At 40.9% G+C, this 11,884-nt stretch overlaps 1 protein-coding gene across 8 annotated transcripts in view; it reads right to left on the reverse strand.

The window, feature by feature from the left end:
- Window positions 1–11,884, reverse strand: part of LOC141763728 (formin-binding protein 1-like) — a 42,361-nt gene that overhangs the window by 843 nt on the left and 29,634 nt on the right. For 3 of the 8 annotated variants that reach the window (XM_074628421.1, XM_074628420.1, XM_074628417.1), the window contains 7 exons: window positions 8,365–8,474; window positions 6,340–6,472; window positions 4,692–4,837; window positions 3,696–3,832; window positions 2,745–2,903; window positions 1,339–1,524; window positions 237–329 (listed from right to left, as the gene is read on the reverse strand). In XM_074628421.1, coding sequence (XP_074484522.1) covers window positions 1,496–1,524; window positions 2,745–2,903; window positions 3,696–3,832; window positions 4,692–4,837; window positions 6,340–6,472; window positions 8,365–8,474 — 714 coding nt within the window. In that variant the 3' untranslated portion in view covers window positions 237–329; window positions 1,339–1,495. Of the gene's footprint in view, window positions 1–235; window positions 330–1,265; window positions 1,282–1,338; window positions 1,525–1,553; window positions 2,904–3,695; window positions 3,833–4,691; window positions 4,838–6,339; window positions 6,473–8,364; window positions 8,475–11,884 lie in introns of those variants that run through there. The other 5 variants (XM_074628422.1, XM_074628419.1, XM_074628418.1 and 2 more) reach the window with 5 other exon arrangements.

Raw genomic sequence — 11,884 nt, forward strand, 5'->3', positions numbered from 1 at the left:
CTAATATCTGATCTGTGTTTGGGACCTGTCTAATATCTGATCTGACACGTGACCTGTGTTTGGGACCTGTCTAATATCTGATCTGTGTTTGGGACCTGTCTAATATCTGATCTGACATGTGACCTGCGTTTGGGACCTGTCTAATATCTGATCTGACATGTGACCTGTGTTTGGGACCTGTCTAATATCTGATCTGACACGTGACCTGTGTTTGGGACCTGTCTAATATCTGATCTGTGTTTGGGACCTGTCTAATATCTGATCTGACACGTGACCTGCGTTTGGGACCTGTCTAATATCTGATCTGATATCTGACCTGTGTTTGGGACCTATCTAATATCTGATCTGACACGTGACCTGTGTTTGGGACCTGTCTAATATCTGATCTGACACGTGACCTGCGTTTGGGACCTGTCTAATATCTGATCTGACATGTGACCTGTGTTTGGGACCTGTCTAATATCTGATCTGACACGTGACCTGTGTTTGGGACCTGTCTAATATCTGATCTGTGTTTGGGACCTGTCTAATATCTGATCTGTGTTTGGGACCTGTCTAATATCTGATCTGACATGTGACCTGTGTTTGGGACCTGTCTAATATCTGATCTGACATGTGACCTGCGTTTGGGACCTGTCTAATATCTGATCTGACACGTGACCTGCGTTTGGGACCTGTCTAATATCTGATCTGTGTTTGGGACCTGTCTAATATCTGATCTGACACGTGACCTGCGTTTGGGACCTGTCTAATATCTGATCTGACACGTGACCTGTGTTTGGGACCTGTCTAATATCTGATCTGTGTTTGGGACCTGTCTAATATCTGATCTGACACATGACCTGCGTTTGGGACCTGTCTAATATCTGATCTGACATGTGACCTGCGTTTGGGACCTGTCTAATATCTGATCTGACATGTGACCTGTGTTTGGGACCTGTCTAATATCTGATCTGTGTTTGGGACCTGTCTAATATCTGATCTGACATGTGACCTGCGTTTGGGACCTGTCTAATATCTGATCTGACATGTGACCTGTCTAATATCTGATCTGACATGTGACCTGCGTTTGGGACCTGTCTAATATCTGATCTGACATGTGACCTGTGTTTGGGACCTATCTAATATCTGATCTGACACGTGACCTGTGTTTGGGACCTATCTAATATCTGATCTGACATGTGACCTGCGTTTGGGACCTGTCTAATATCTGATCTGACATGTGACCTGTGTTTGGGACCTGTCTAATATCTGATCTGACACGTGACCTGTGTTTGGGACCTATCTAATATCTGATCTGACATGTGACCTGTGTTTGGGACCTGTCTAATATCTGACCTCTCATTTCAATCACCAGTAGAACCTCTCCTCCGTCATGTATCGACAGCAGTCTGTCATCTGATTGGCCGAGTTAAACCGTCCAATGAAAGGCTGTTACCTGTCCTTTACATCTCTTTCCTGTGGCGAGACGTCCTCACAGGTCGAGGACTGACTGCTAGACTAGCCGACTACTCTGCACAAAGCCTACAGGACACAGACAGACAGAGGCCGGTGGACAGACAGGGAGACAGACAGAGAGACAGAGAGACAGACAGGTAGATATGTCAGAGCTGGTAGAGTGAGACAGGAGGTCAGACCACTGCTGCTGCTGAACTATATTAATACAAATAATAATAATATTAATAATAATATTAATAATACTAATATTAATACTAACAATAATAATAATATTACTAATAATACTAATCTTAATACCAATAATACTACTATTAATAATAATAATAATATTAATACTAAAATGGGGTTATTGTTGATATTTGCTGCTGTAACGGACTGAAGCTCAACTGACGTGTTTTATTAGTTTGCATTTAAACTGATTATCAGACAGAAATCTGATCTTATTCATATTCATCTTTAACAATATTTACATATATATTTATATATACATATGAATATATTAATTTTATAACACAGTAAACTGAATATCCTTCAGTTCTGGACAAAACAAGATATTTGAAGACGTCACCTTGGACCAAATCATTAATCAATAACCATCAGCAAATCAATAACCATCAGCAAATCAATAACCATCAGCAAATCAATAACCATCAGAAAATCAATAACCATCAGGTAAATCAATAACCATCAGGAAATCAATAAAGGCGTTCGGTGCTCTGAGATGAGATTCTCCTGCCTTACAGGTGCACAGGTGTTTGCCAGGTGTGTTCCAGGTGTGTAACAGGTGTGTTCCAGGTGTGTTCCAGGTGTGTAACAGGTGTGTTCCAGGTGTGTAACAGGTGTGAAGTTTGGGTAGCGTTCAGCACACAGACAGGCAGAGCACATATACGCACAGACAGGCTTCTGCTGTAACCATAGCAACCAACCATCAAAGGTCATAGAGGTCATCAGGATGAGAGGGGGTTGTATAAGAAAGGTCAAAATTCATCTGGAGGTTAAAGACCAACATCTGTGCAACAAGAGGTCAATTCAGGGCGTCCACACCAAGAACGACAACTATAAATAATAATAATAATAATAATAATAATAATGATAATAATAATAATACATTTATTTTATATAGCGCGTTATTGTTATCAGTGTGGACGGCCCTTTAATGTAGAGGTCAAATGGAGGTCATTTAAAGGTCACATTTAGAGGTCATACTCTGCTCATTAAAAGTCAAACTAAGGTCAGATGTAGGTCGTAAAAAAGGTCACGTCAAGGTCATATGTAGGTCATGGCACCTTTGGCACTGCTTTCCAGGAAGACTTTGATGTAGGAGGTGGGGACGTATCCCTCCTCCTCCAGGTTCCTCCGTACTCTGGTCCAACCATCACCTTTGTCCTCTTCCACCACAGAAAGTAGTTCTCCCTCCACCATCGACAGAGTCCCTTCGTTCTGACCTGGAGAAGATCAACAACAACATGTTCAGACCCAACAGAACCAGAAGAGAACTCTGGTTCAGTTTAAAGTACAGAAGAGTCTGGATCAGATCAGAACCCTGCTTCTGTAAAACATGTTGAGGTGTTACAGCTGCCGACCTCTCAGGTTAAATTCTGGACCTGCAGCAGTCTGACAGGCTCGGTATTGTCAGTACCAACACCAGCACACAGTCCTCCGGGCAGGAGGCGACCCGATGTCTTTTTTTACTTTCAAAGCTTCTATTGAGGTTTACGGACGAAGCTTTCGTCATAATTTATCATATCCGAGTCACCGGGACCCCCCCGCCCTGAGTCTGACCCCGTTAAAGGTACTGAGCACCTGGACCCCCCCGCCCTGAGTCTGACCCCGTTAAAGGTACGGAGCACCTGGACCCCCCCGCCCTGAGTCTGACCCCGTTAAAGGTACGGAGCACCTGGACCCCCCCGCCCTGAGTCTGACCCCGTTAAAGGTACGGAGCACCGGGACCCCCCCGCCCTGAGTCTATTCAGTCCAATGGGAATTGCTCGCCGGCCATGAAGGTTCTATTTTTCGGGTCTACTTCCGGGGTTATGCGGACCATTGAATATTTCTCCCATCATGCCTCTGGCCCAGCCGGGCCATGTGAACGAGTGAACCATTCAGCGGTGACGTCATCCAGATTACCCCCCCCACGGCTTCAGATATAGAATCCAGAGAGTCGTCGTGGAGCCCAGCCCTGTTAGTATCACTGTGTACCTGTACGTGAGCTGAGGTACTGAGAGTAGTAGTAGTACCTTGGAAGGGGTAAAGGGACTTGCAGGTGCCGATACTCGGTAACGGTTCTTCATCATCAAAGTCATCGTCAAACTCCGAACTACGAGACTTAAACTGAAGCTCTGCACTGTGATCCTCAGTGTAGCTGCCGTCAGGACTGAGGACAGACAGACAGGTAGAGAGAGACAGACGGGTAGAGAGAGATAGGTAGAAAGAGACGGGTAGAGAGAGACAGACAGGTAGAGAGAGACAGACGGGTAGAGAGAGAGAGACAGGTAGAGAGAGACAGACAGGTAGAGAGAGAGAGGTAGAAACAGACGGGTAGAGAGAGACGGGTAGAGAGACAGACAGGTAGAGCGAGAGAGACAGGTAGAGAGAGACAGACAGGTAGAGAGAGAGAGGTAGAAACAGACGGGTAGAGAGAGACGGGTAGAGAGACAGACAGGTAGAGAGAGACAGACAGATAGACAGAGAGACGGGTAGAGAGAGAGAGACGGGTAGAGAGACGGGTAGAGTGACAGACAGGTAGAGAGAGACAGACAGATAGACAGAGAGATGGTTAGAGAGAGACGGGTAGAGAGACAGACAGGTAGAGAGAGACAGACAGATAGACAGAGAGATGGTTAGAGAGAGACGGGTAGAGAGACAGACAGGTAGAGAGAGAGACGGGTAGAGAGAGAGAGACGGGTAGAGAGACGGGTAGAGAGACAGACAGGTAGAGAGAGACAGACAGATAGACAGACAGGTAGAGACAGGTAGAGAGACAGGTAGAGGGAGAGACGGGTAGAGATGGGTAGAGAGAGACAGGTAGACAGACAGACAGGTAGACAGACAGGTTTATTAATGTTCAGTGTACTGTATATAGAAAACTTTCAGTCCAACAGATTCGTCACATTTCAGGCTGTTATCAATAATTCACTTCATTTTATAGATCATGTAGGGCAGGGCAAGGCCGTCATCTATATTATAATAATCGATAATCAGTAATCAATAATATAATAATCAATAATCAGCACCTCTCTCTGCTGGCTGGACTCCGGTTGTCCAGCTGTTTCAGGCTGCTGCTGCCTGGCGTCGTCGCCTGGGAATTTAACCCACAACCTCCACTTTGTCTTCTACTGCTGTGATCAGACAGCCTGCTGTCGGCCTCCGACAACCACGCCTAGAGAAACCACAAATACCATTAACATACATTAAACCAGATATACATACCATTAACATATATTAGACCCCACATACATACCATTAACATACATTAGACCCTACATACATACCATTAACATACATTAGACCCCACATACGTACCATTAACACACATTAAACCAGATATACATACCATTAACATACATTAAACCACATATACATACCATTAACATACATTAAACCACATATACATACCATTAACATACATTAAACCACATATACATACCATTAACATACATTAAACCAGACATACATACCATTAACAAACATTAAACCACACATACATACTCATTAACATACATTAGACCACAAATACATACAATTAACATACATTAGACCCCACATACATACCATTAACATACCTTAAACCAGATATACATACCATTATCATACATTAAATCACATATACATACTCATTAACATACATTCGACCACACATACCATTAACATACATTAAACCATATATACATACCATTAACATACATTAAACCAGATATACATACCCTTAACATACATTAAACCATATATACATACCATTAACATACATTAAACCAGATATACATACACTTAACATACATTAAACCATATATACATACCATTAACATACATTAAACCAGATATACATACCCTTAACATATATTGAACCAGATATACATACCCTTAACATACATTAAACCATATATACATACCATTAACATACATTAAACCAGATATACATACCCTTAACATACATTAAACCATATATACATACCATTAACATACATTAAACCAGATATACATACCCTTAACATACATTAAACCATATATACATACCATTAACATACATTAAACCAGATATACATACCCTTAACATACATTAAACCAGATATACATACCCTTAACATGCATTAGACCAGACATACATACCATTAACATACATTAAACCACATAAACATACCATTAACATACATTAGACCAGACATACATACCATTACTCATACCAATACTCATTGACAGACATTAAAACTAGGGTTGGTAACTTTAATAAAATATAATATGTACTGTAACTGTCGTCATATCCTGACAGCAGCAGACGAGACAGATTCCACAGCGCCCGCAGAAAAACAACCAATCAGAGTCGAGGAGTCTCTAAAGCAGCTGTCAATGACGGCTCGTGACCTCGTGACCTCTGATCAAACGGTGAAACTAGGCCGTGCTGATCAGAATTATATGTGTGTATATATATATATATACTGTATATATACTGTATACAGTATATATATATTTATACATATTATGAATCCAGAAAGACGATTTCTCTCCTCAGGTTTCACTTTTGAGATGTAAACAGGAAGTTTACTGCAGCCGCTGGGCGGAGCTTCTTATGGCTGCCAGGTCACGTTCTCCAGTACTGTGTTTGTGTGTGTGTGTGTGTGTGTTTGTGAACTATGTGTATACATGTAGTATTTGCAGTATATATACCTGGTTCCTCCTCAGCTCGTCCTCCAGTCTCTGCAGACTCTGCTTCACTTCATCCAGTCGAGGCTCCAGACTGCCGGCGTCGCCCATCTGAGGACTTCGTTCATAAACTTCCCTCATTTTCAGCAGAGCGTCTCTGAAACACACAGTGATACAAATACTACCATTAAAATACTATACAGAATACTACTCTAATTGAAATACTATAAAAATACTACAACCATTAAAATACTATACAAAAATAGCCATCATCCTCCTCTCTCCCACCACCTCCACTGGATCCAGGGGGCATCCCTGGACAGAGCTGGCCTTCCTAATCACTGTATCAAGTCTACTCCTGTCCCAGCCGAGATGTTGCTGCCGCAGCAGACCACTCCTTCCTCTCCTTACCCAGCAGACCACTCCTTGCTCTCCTTACCCAGCAGACCACTCCTTCCTCTCCTTACCCCAGCAGACCACTCCTTGCTCTCCTTACCCAGCAGACCACTCCTTCCTCTCCTTACCCCAACAGACCACTCCTTCCCCTCATTACCCAGCAGACCACTCCTTCCTCTCCTTACCCCAGCAGACCAGTCCTTGCTCTCCTTACCCCAACAGACCACTCCTTCCTCTCCTTACCCAAGCAGACCAGTCCTTGATCTCCTTACCCAGCAGACCACTCCTTCCTCTCCTTACACCAGCAGACCCCTCCTTCCTCTCCTTACCCAGCAGACCACTCCTTCCTCTCCTTACCCCAACAGACCACTCCTTCCTCTCCTTACCCAAGCAGACCAGTCCTTGCTCTCCTTACCTAGCAGACCACTCCTTCCTCTCCTTACACCAGCAGACCCCTCCTTCCTCTCCTTACCCGGCAGACCCCTCCATCCTCTCCTTACCCCAGCAGACCACTCCTTAGTCTCCTTACCCAGCAGAACAGCAGACCATTCGTTCCTCTCCTTACCCCAGCAGACCACTCCTCCCTCTCCTTACCCCAACAGACCACTCCTTCCTCTCCTTACCCAGCAGACCACTCCTTACTCTCCTTACCCCAACAGACCACTCCTTCCTCTCCTTACCCCAGCAGACCACTCCTTCCCCTCCTTACCCCAACAGACCATTCCTTACTCTCCTTACCCCAGCAGACCAGCAGACCACTCCTTACTCTCCATACCCCAACAGACCACTCCTTACTCTCCTTACCCCAACAGACCACTCCTTACTCTCCTTACCCCAGGAGACCAGCAGACCACTCCTTACTCTCCTTACCCCAACAGACAACTCCTTACTCTCCTTACCCCAGCAAACCAGCAGACCACTCCTTCCTCTCCTTACCCAGCAGACCACTCCTTCCTCTCCTTACCCCAGCAGACCACTCCTTACTCTCCTTACCCCGACAGACCACTCCTTCCTCTCCTTACCCAGCAGACCACTCCTTACTCTCCTTACCCCGACAGACCACTCCTTCCTCTCCTTACCCAGCAGACCACTCCTTACTCTCCTTACCCCGACAGACCACTCCTTCCTCTCCTTACCCAGCAGACCACTCCTTACTCTCCTTACCCCGACAGACCACTCCTTCCTCTCCTTACCCCAGCAGACCACTCCTTCCTCTCCTTACCCAGCAGACCACTCCTTCCTCTCCTTACCCCAGCAGACCACTCCTTACTCTCCTTACCCCGACAGACCACTCCTTCCTCTCCTTACCCAGCAGACCACTCCTTACTCTCCTTACCCCGACAGACCACTCCTTCCTCTCCTTACCCAGTAGACCACTCCTTACTCTCCTTACCCCGACAGACCACTCCTTCCTCTCCTTACCCAGCAGACCACTCCTTACTCTCCTTACCCAGCAGACCAGTCCTTACTCTCCTTACCCCAGCAGACCACTCCTTACTCTCCTTACCCAGCAGACCAGTCCTTACTCTCCTTACCCAGCAGACCACTCCTTACTCTCCTTACCCAGCAGACCACTCCATAAAAAATGGCTGTGTATGTGTTCAGTATGTACCTCTGCCCTCAGTGTGTGTTCAGTGTGTGTTCAGTGTGTACCTCTGCTCTCTCTCTCTCTGGATCTCCAGGTTGATGTTGTTGATTCTGGTTTGAAGTTTCTTTCTTCTTTGTTCAGGAGGAAGATGACTGCAGTCTGCAGGTCCAGAACCCTGCAACAGTTCATTACACCTCATTACATTATAGCATATTATATTATGTTATGCTATATTATATAATATTATGTTATATTATATTATAATATATTATTGTATTTATTTTATTATATTATGTTATAGAACATCATAGTATATTATAGTATAACATAGTGCAGTATAGTGTAGCATAGTATAGTAAAGCATTATATAGCATAGTATAGTGTATTATGATATAGTATTGTACAGTATAGTATAGTATACTACAGTATAGTATAATATAGAATAGTGTAGTGTAATGTTGTGTAGTATAGTATAGTATATTAAAGTGTAGTGTAGTGTACTACAGTATAGTATAGTGTAGTGTTGTGTAGCATAGTGTAGTGTAGTATAGTATAGTATAGTATAGGGTAGTGTAGTGTAGTATAGTATAGTGTAGTGTTGTGTAGTATAGTGTAGTGTAGTATAGTGTTGTGTAGTGTAGTATATCGTGTTTAGTGTAATGTAGTGTAGTGTAGTATAGTGTTGTGTAGTGTAGTATATCGTGTTTAGTGTAATGTAGTGTAGTATCGTGTTGTGTAGTGTAGTGTAATGTAGTGTAGTGTTGTTTAGTGTAGTGTAATGTAGTATAGTGTTGTGTAGTATAGTATATCATGTTTAGTGTAATGTACTGTAGTATAGTGTAGTGTAGTGTGGTGTAATGTAGTTTTAGTGTAGTGTTGTGTAGTGTAGTATATCGTGTTTAGTGTAATGTAGTGTAATGTAGTGTAGTATAGTGTTGTGTAGTGTAATGTAGTGTAGTGTAGTGTTGTTTAGTTTAGTGTAATGTAGTGCAGTGTAGTATATCGTGTTTAGTGTAATGTGGTGTAGTGTTGTTTAATGTAGTGTAGTAGTGTAGTGTAGTATAGTGTTGTGTAGTGTAGTATATCGTGTTTAGTGTAATGTAGTGTAGTATAGTGTTGTGTAGTATAGTGTAGTGTAGTATAGTGTAGTGTAGTGTAGTATAGTGTAGTGTATTATAGTGTTGTGTAGTGTAGTATATCGTGTTTAGTGTAATGTAGTGTAGTGTAGTATAGTGTTGTGTAGTATAGTGTAGTGTAGTATAGTGTAGTGTAGTATAGTGTTGTGTAGTGTAGTATATCGTGTTTAGTGTAATGTAGTGTAGTGTAGTGTAGTATAGTGTTGTGTAGTATAGTGTAGTATAGTGTAGTGTAGTATAGTGTAGTGTAGTATAGTGTTGTGTAGTGTAATATATCGTGTTTAGTGTAATGTAGTGTAATGTAGTGTAGTATAGTGTTGTGTAGTGTAGTGTAATGTAGTGTAGTGTTGTTTAGTGTAGTGTAATGAAGTGTAGTATAATGTAGTGTAGTGTAGTGTAATGTAGTGTAGTGTTGTTTAGTGTAGTATATCGTGTTTAGTGTAATGTAGTGTAGTGTTGTTTAGTGTAGTGTAATGTAGTGTAGTGTAGTATATCGTGTTTAGTGTAATGTAGTGTAGTATAGTGTTGTGTAGTGTAGTGTAGTATAGTGTAATGTAGTATAGTATAGTATAGTATAGTGTAGTGTAGTATATCGTGTTTAGTGTAATGTAGTGTAGTATAGTGTTGTGTAGTGTAGTATAGTATAGTGTTGTGTAGTGTAGTATAGTGTTGTGTAATATAGTGTAATGTAGTATAGTATAGTGTATTATAGTGTAATGTAGTATAGTATAGTATAGTGTATTATAGTGTGATGTAGTATAGTATAGTATAGTGTAGTGTATTATAGTGTAATGTAGTATAGTATAGTATAGTATAGTATAGTGTAGTATAGTGTTGTGTAGTATAGTGTAATGTAGTATAGTATTGTATAGTGTAGTGTATTATAGTGTAATGTAGTATAGTGGTGTGTAGTCTAGTATAGTGTAATGTAGTATAGTATAGTATAGTGTTGTGTAGTGTAGTATAGTGTAATGTAGTATAGTATAGTATAGTGTTGTGTAGTGTAGTGTAGTGTAATGTAGTATAGTATAGTATAGTATAGTGTTGTGTTGTGTAGTGTAGTATAGTGTAATGTAGTATAGTATAGTATATTGTTGTGTAGTGTAGTGTAGTATAGTATAGTGTAGTGTATTATAGTGTAATGTAGTATAGTGTTGTGTATTGTAGTGTTGTGTAGTATAGTGTAATGTAGTATAGTATAGTATAGTATAGTGTTGTGTAGTGTAGTATAGTGTAGTGTTGTGTAGTGTAGTGTAGTGTAGTATAGTGTAATGTAGTATAGTATAGTATAGTATAGTGTTGTGTAGTGTAGTATAGTGTAATGTAGTATAGTATAGTGTTGTGTTGTGTAGTGTATTATAGTGTAATGTAGTATAGTGTTGTGTATTGTAGTGTTGTGTAGTATAGTGTAATGTAGTATAGTGTTGTGTATTGTAGTGTAGTATAGTGTAATGTAGTATAGTGTTGTGTATTGTAGTGTATTATAGTGTAATGTAGTATAGTGTTGTGTATTGTAGTGTAGTGTATTATAGTGTAATGTAGTATAGTGTTGTGTATTGTAGTGTAGTATAGTGTAATGTAGTATAGTATAGTATTGTGTAGTATAGTGTAATGTAGTATAGTGTTGTGTATTGTAGTGTAGTGTAGTGTAATGTAGTTTTAGTGTAGTGTTGTGTAGTGTAGTATATCGTGTTTAGTGTAATGTAGTGTAATGTAGTGTAGTATAGTGTAGTATAGTGTTGTGTAGTGTAATGTAGTGTAGTGTAGTGTTGTTTAGTGTAGTGTAATGTAGTGTAGTGTAGTGTAGTATAGTGTTGTGTAGTGTAGTATATCGTGTTTAGTGTAATGTAGTGTAGTGTTGTTTAATGTAGTGTAGTAGTGTAGTGTAGTATAGTGTTGTGTAGTGTAGTATATCGTGTTTAGTGTAATGTAGTGTAGTGTAGTATAGTGTTGTGTAGTATAGTGTAGTGTAGTATAGTGTAGTGTAGTGTAGTGTAGTAATATTGTGTTTAGTGTAATGTAGTGTAGTGTAGTATAGAGTTGTGTAGTATAGTGTAGTGTAGTATAGTGTAGTGTAGTGTAGTATAGTGTAGTGTAGTGTAGTATATTGTGTTTAGTGTAATGTAGTGTAGTGTAGTATAGAGTTGTGTAGTATAGTGTAGTGTAGTATAGTGTAGTGTAGTATAGTGTTGTGTTGTGTAGTGTAGTATATCGTGTTTAGTGTAATGTAGTGTAGTGTAGTATAGTGTTGTGTAGTATAGTGTAGTATAGTGTAGTGTAGTATAGTGTTGTGTAGTGTAGTATATCATGTTTAGTGTAATGTAGTGTAGTGTAGTATAGTGTTGTGTAGTGTAATATATCGTGTTTAGTGTAATGTAGTGTAATGTAGTGTAGTATAGTGTAGTGTAGTGTAATGTAGTGTAGTGTTGTTTAGTGTAGTGTAATGAAG

Source organism: Sebastes fasciatus, unplaced genomic scaffold, assembly GCF_043250625.1.
Source record: "Sebastes fasciatus isolate fSebFas1 unplaced genomic scaffold, fSebFas1.pri Scaffold_33, whole genome shotgun sequence".
NCBI classification, from domain to species: domain Eukaryota; kingdom Metazoa; phylum Chordata; class Actinopteri; order Perciformes; family Sebastidae; genus Sebastes; species Sebastes fasciatus.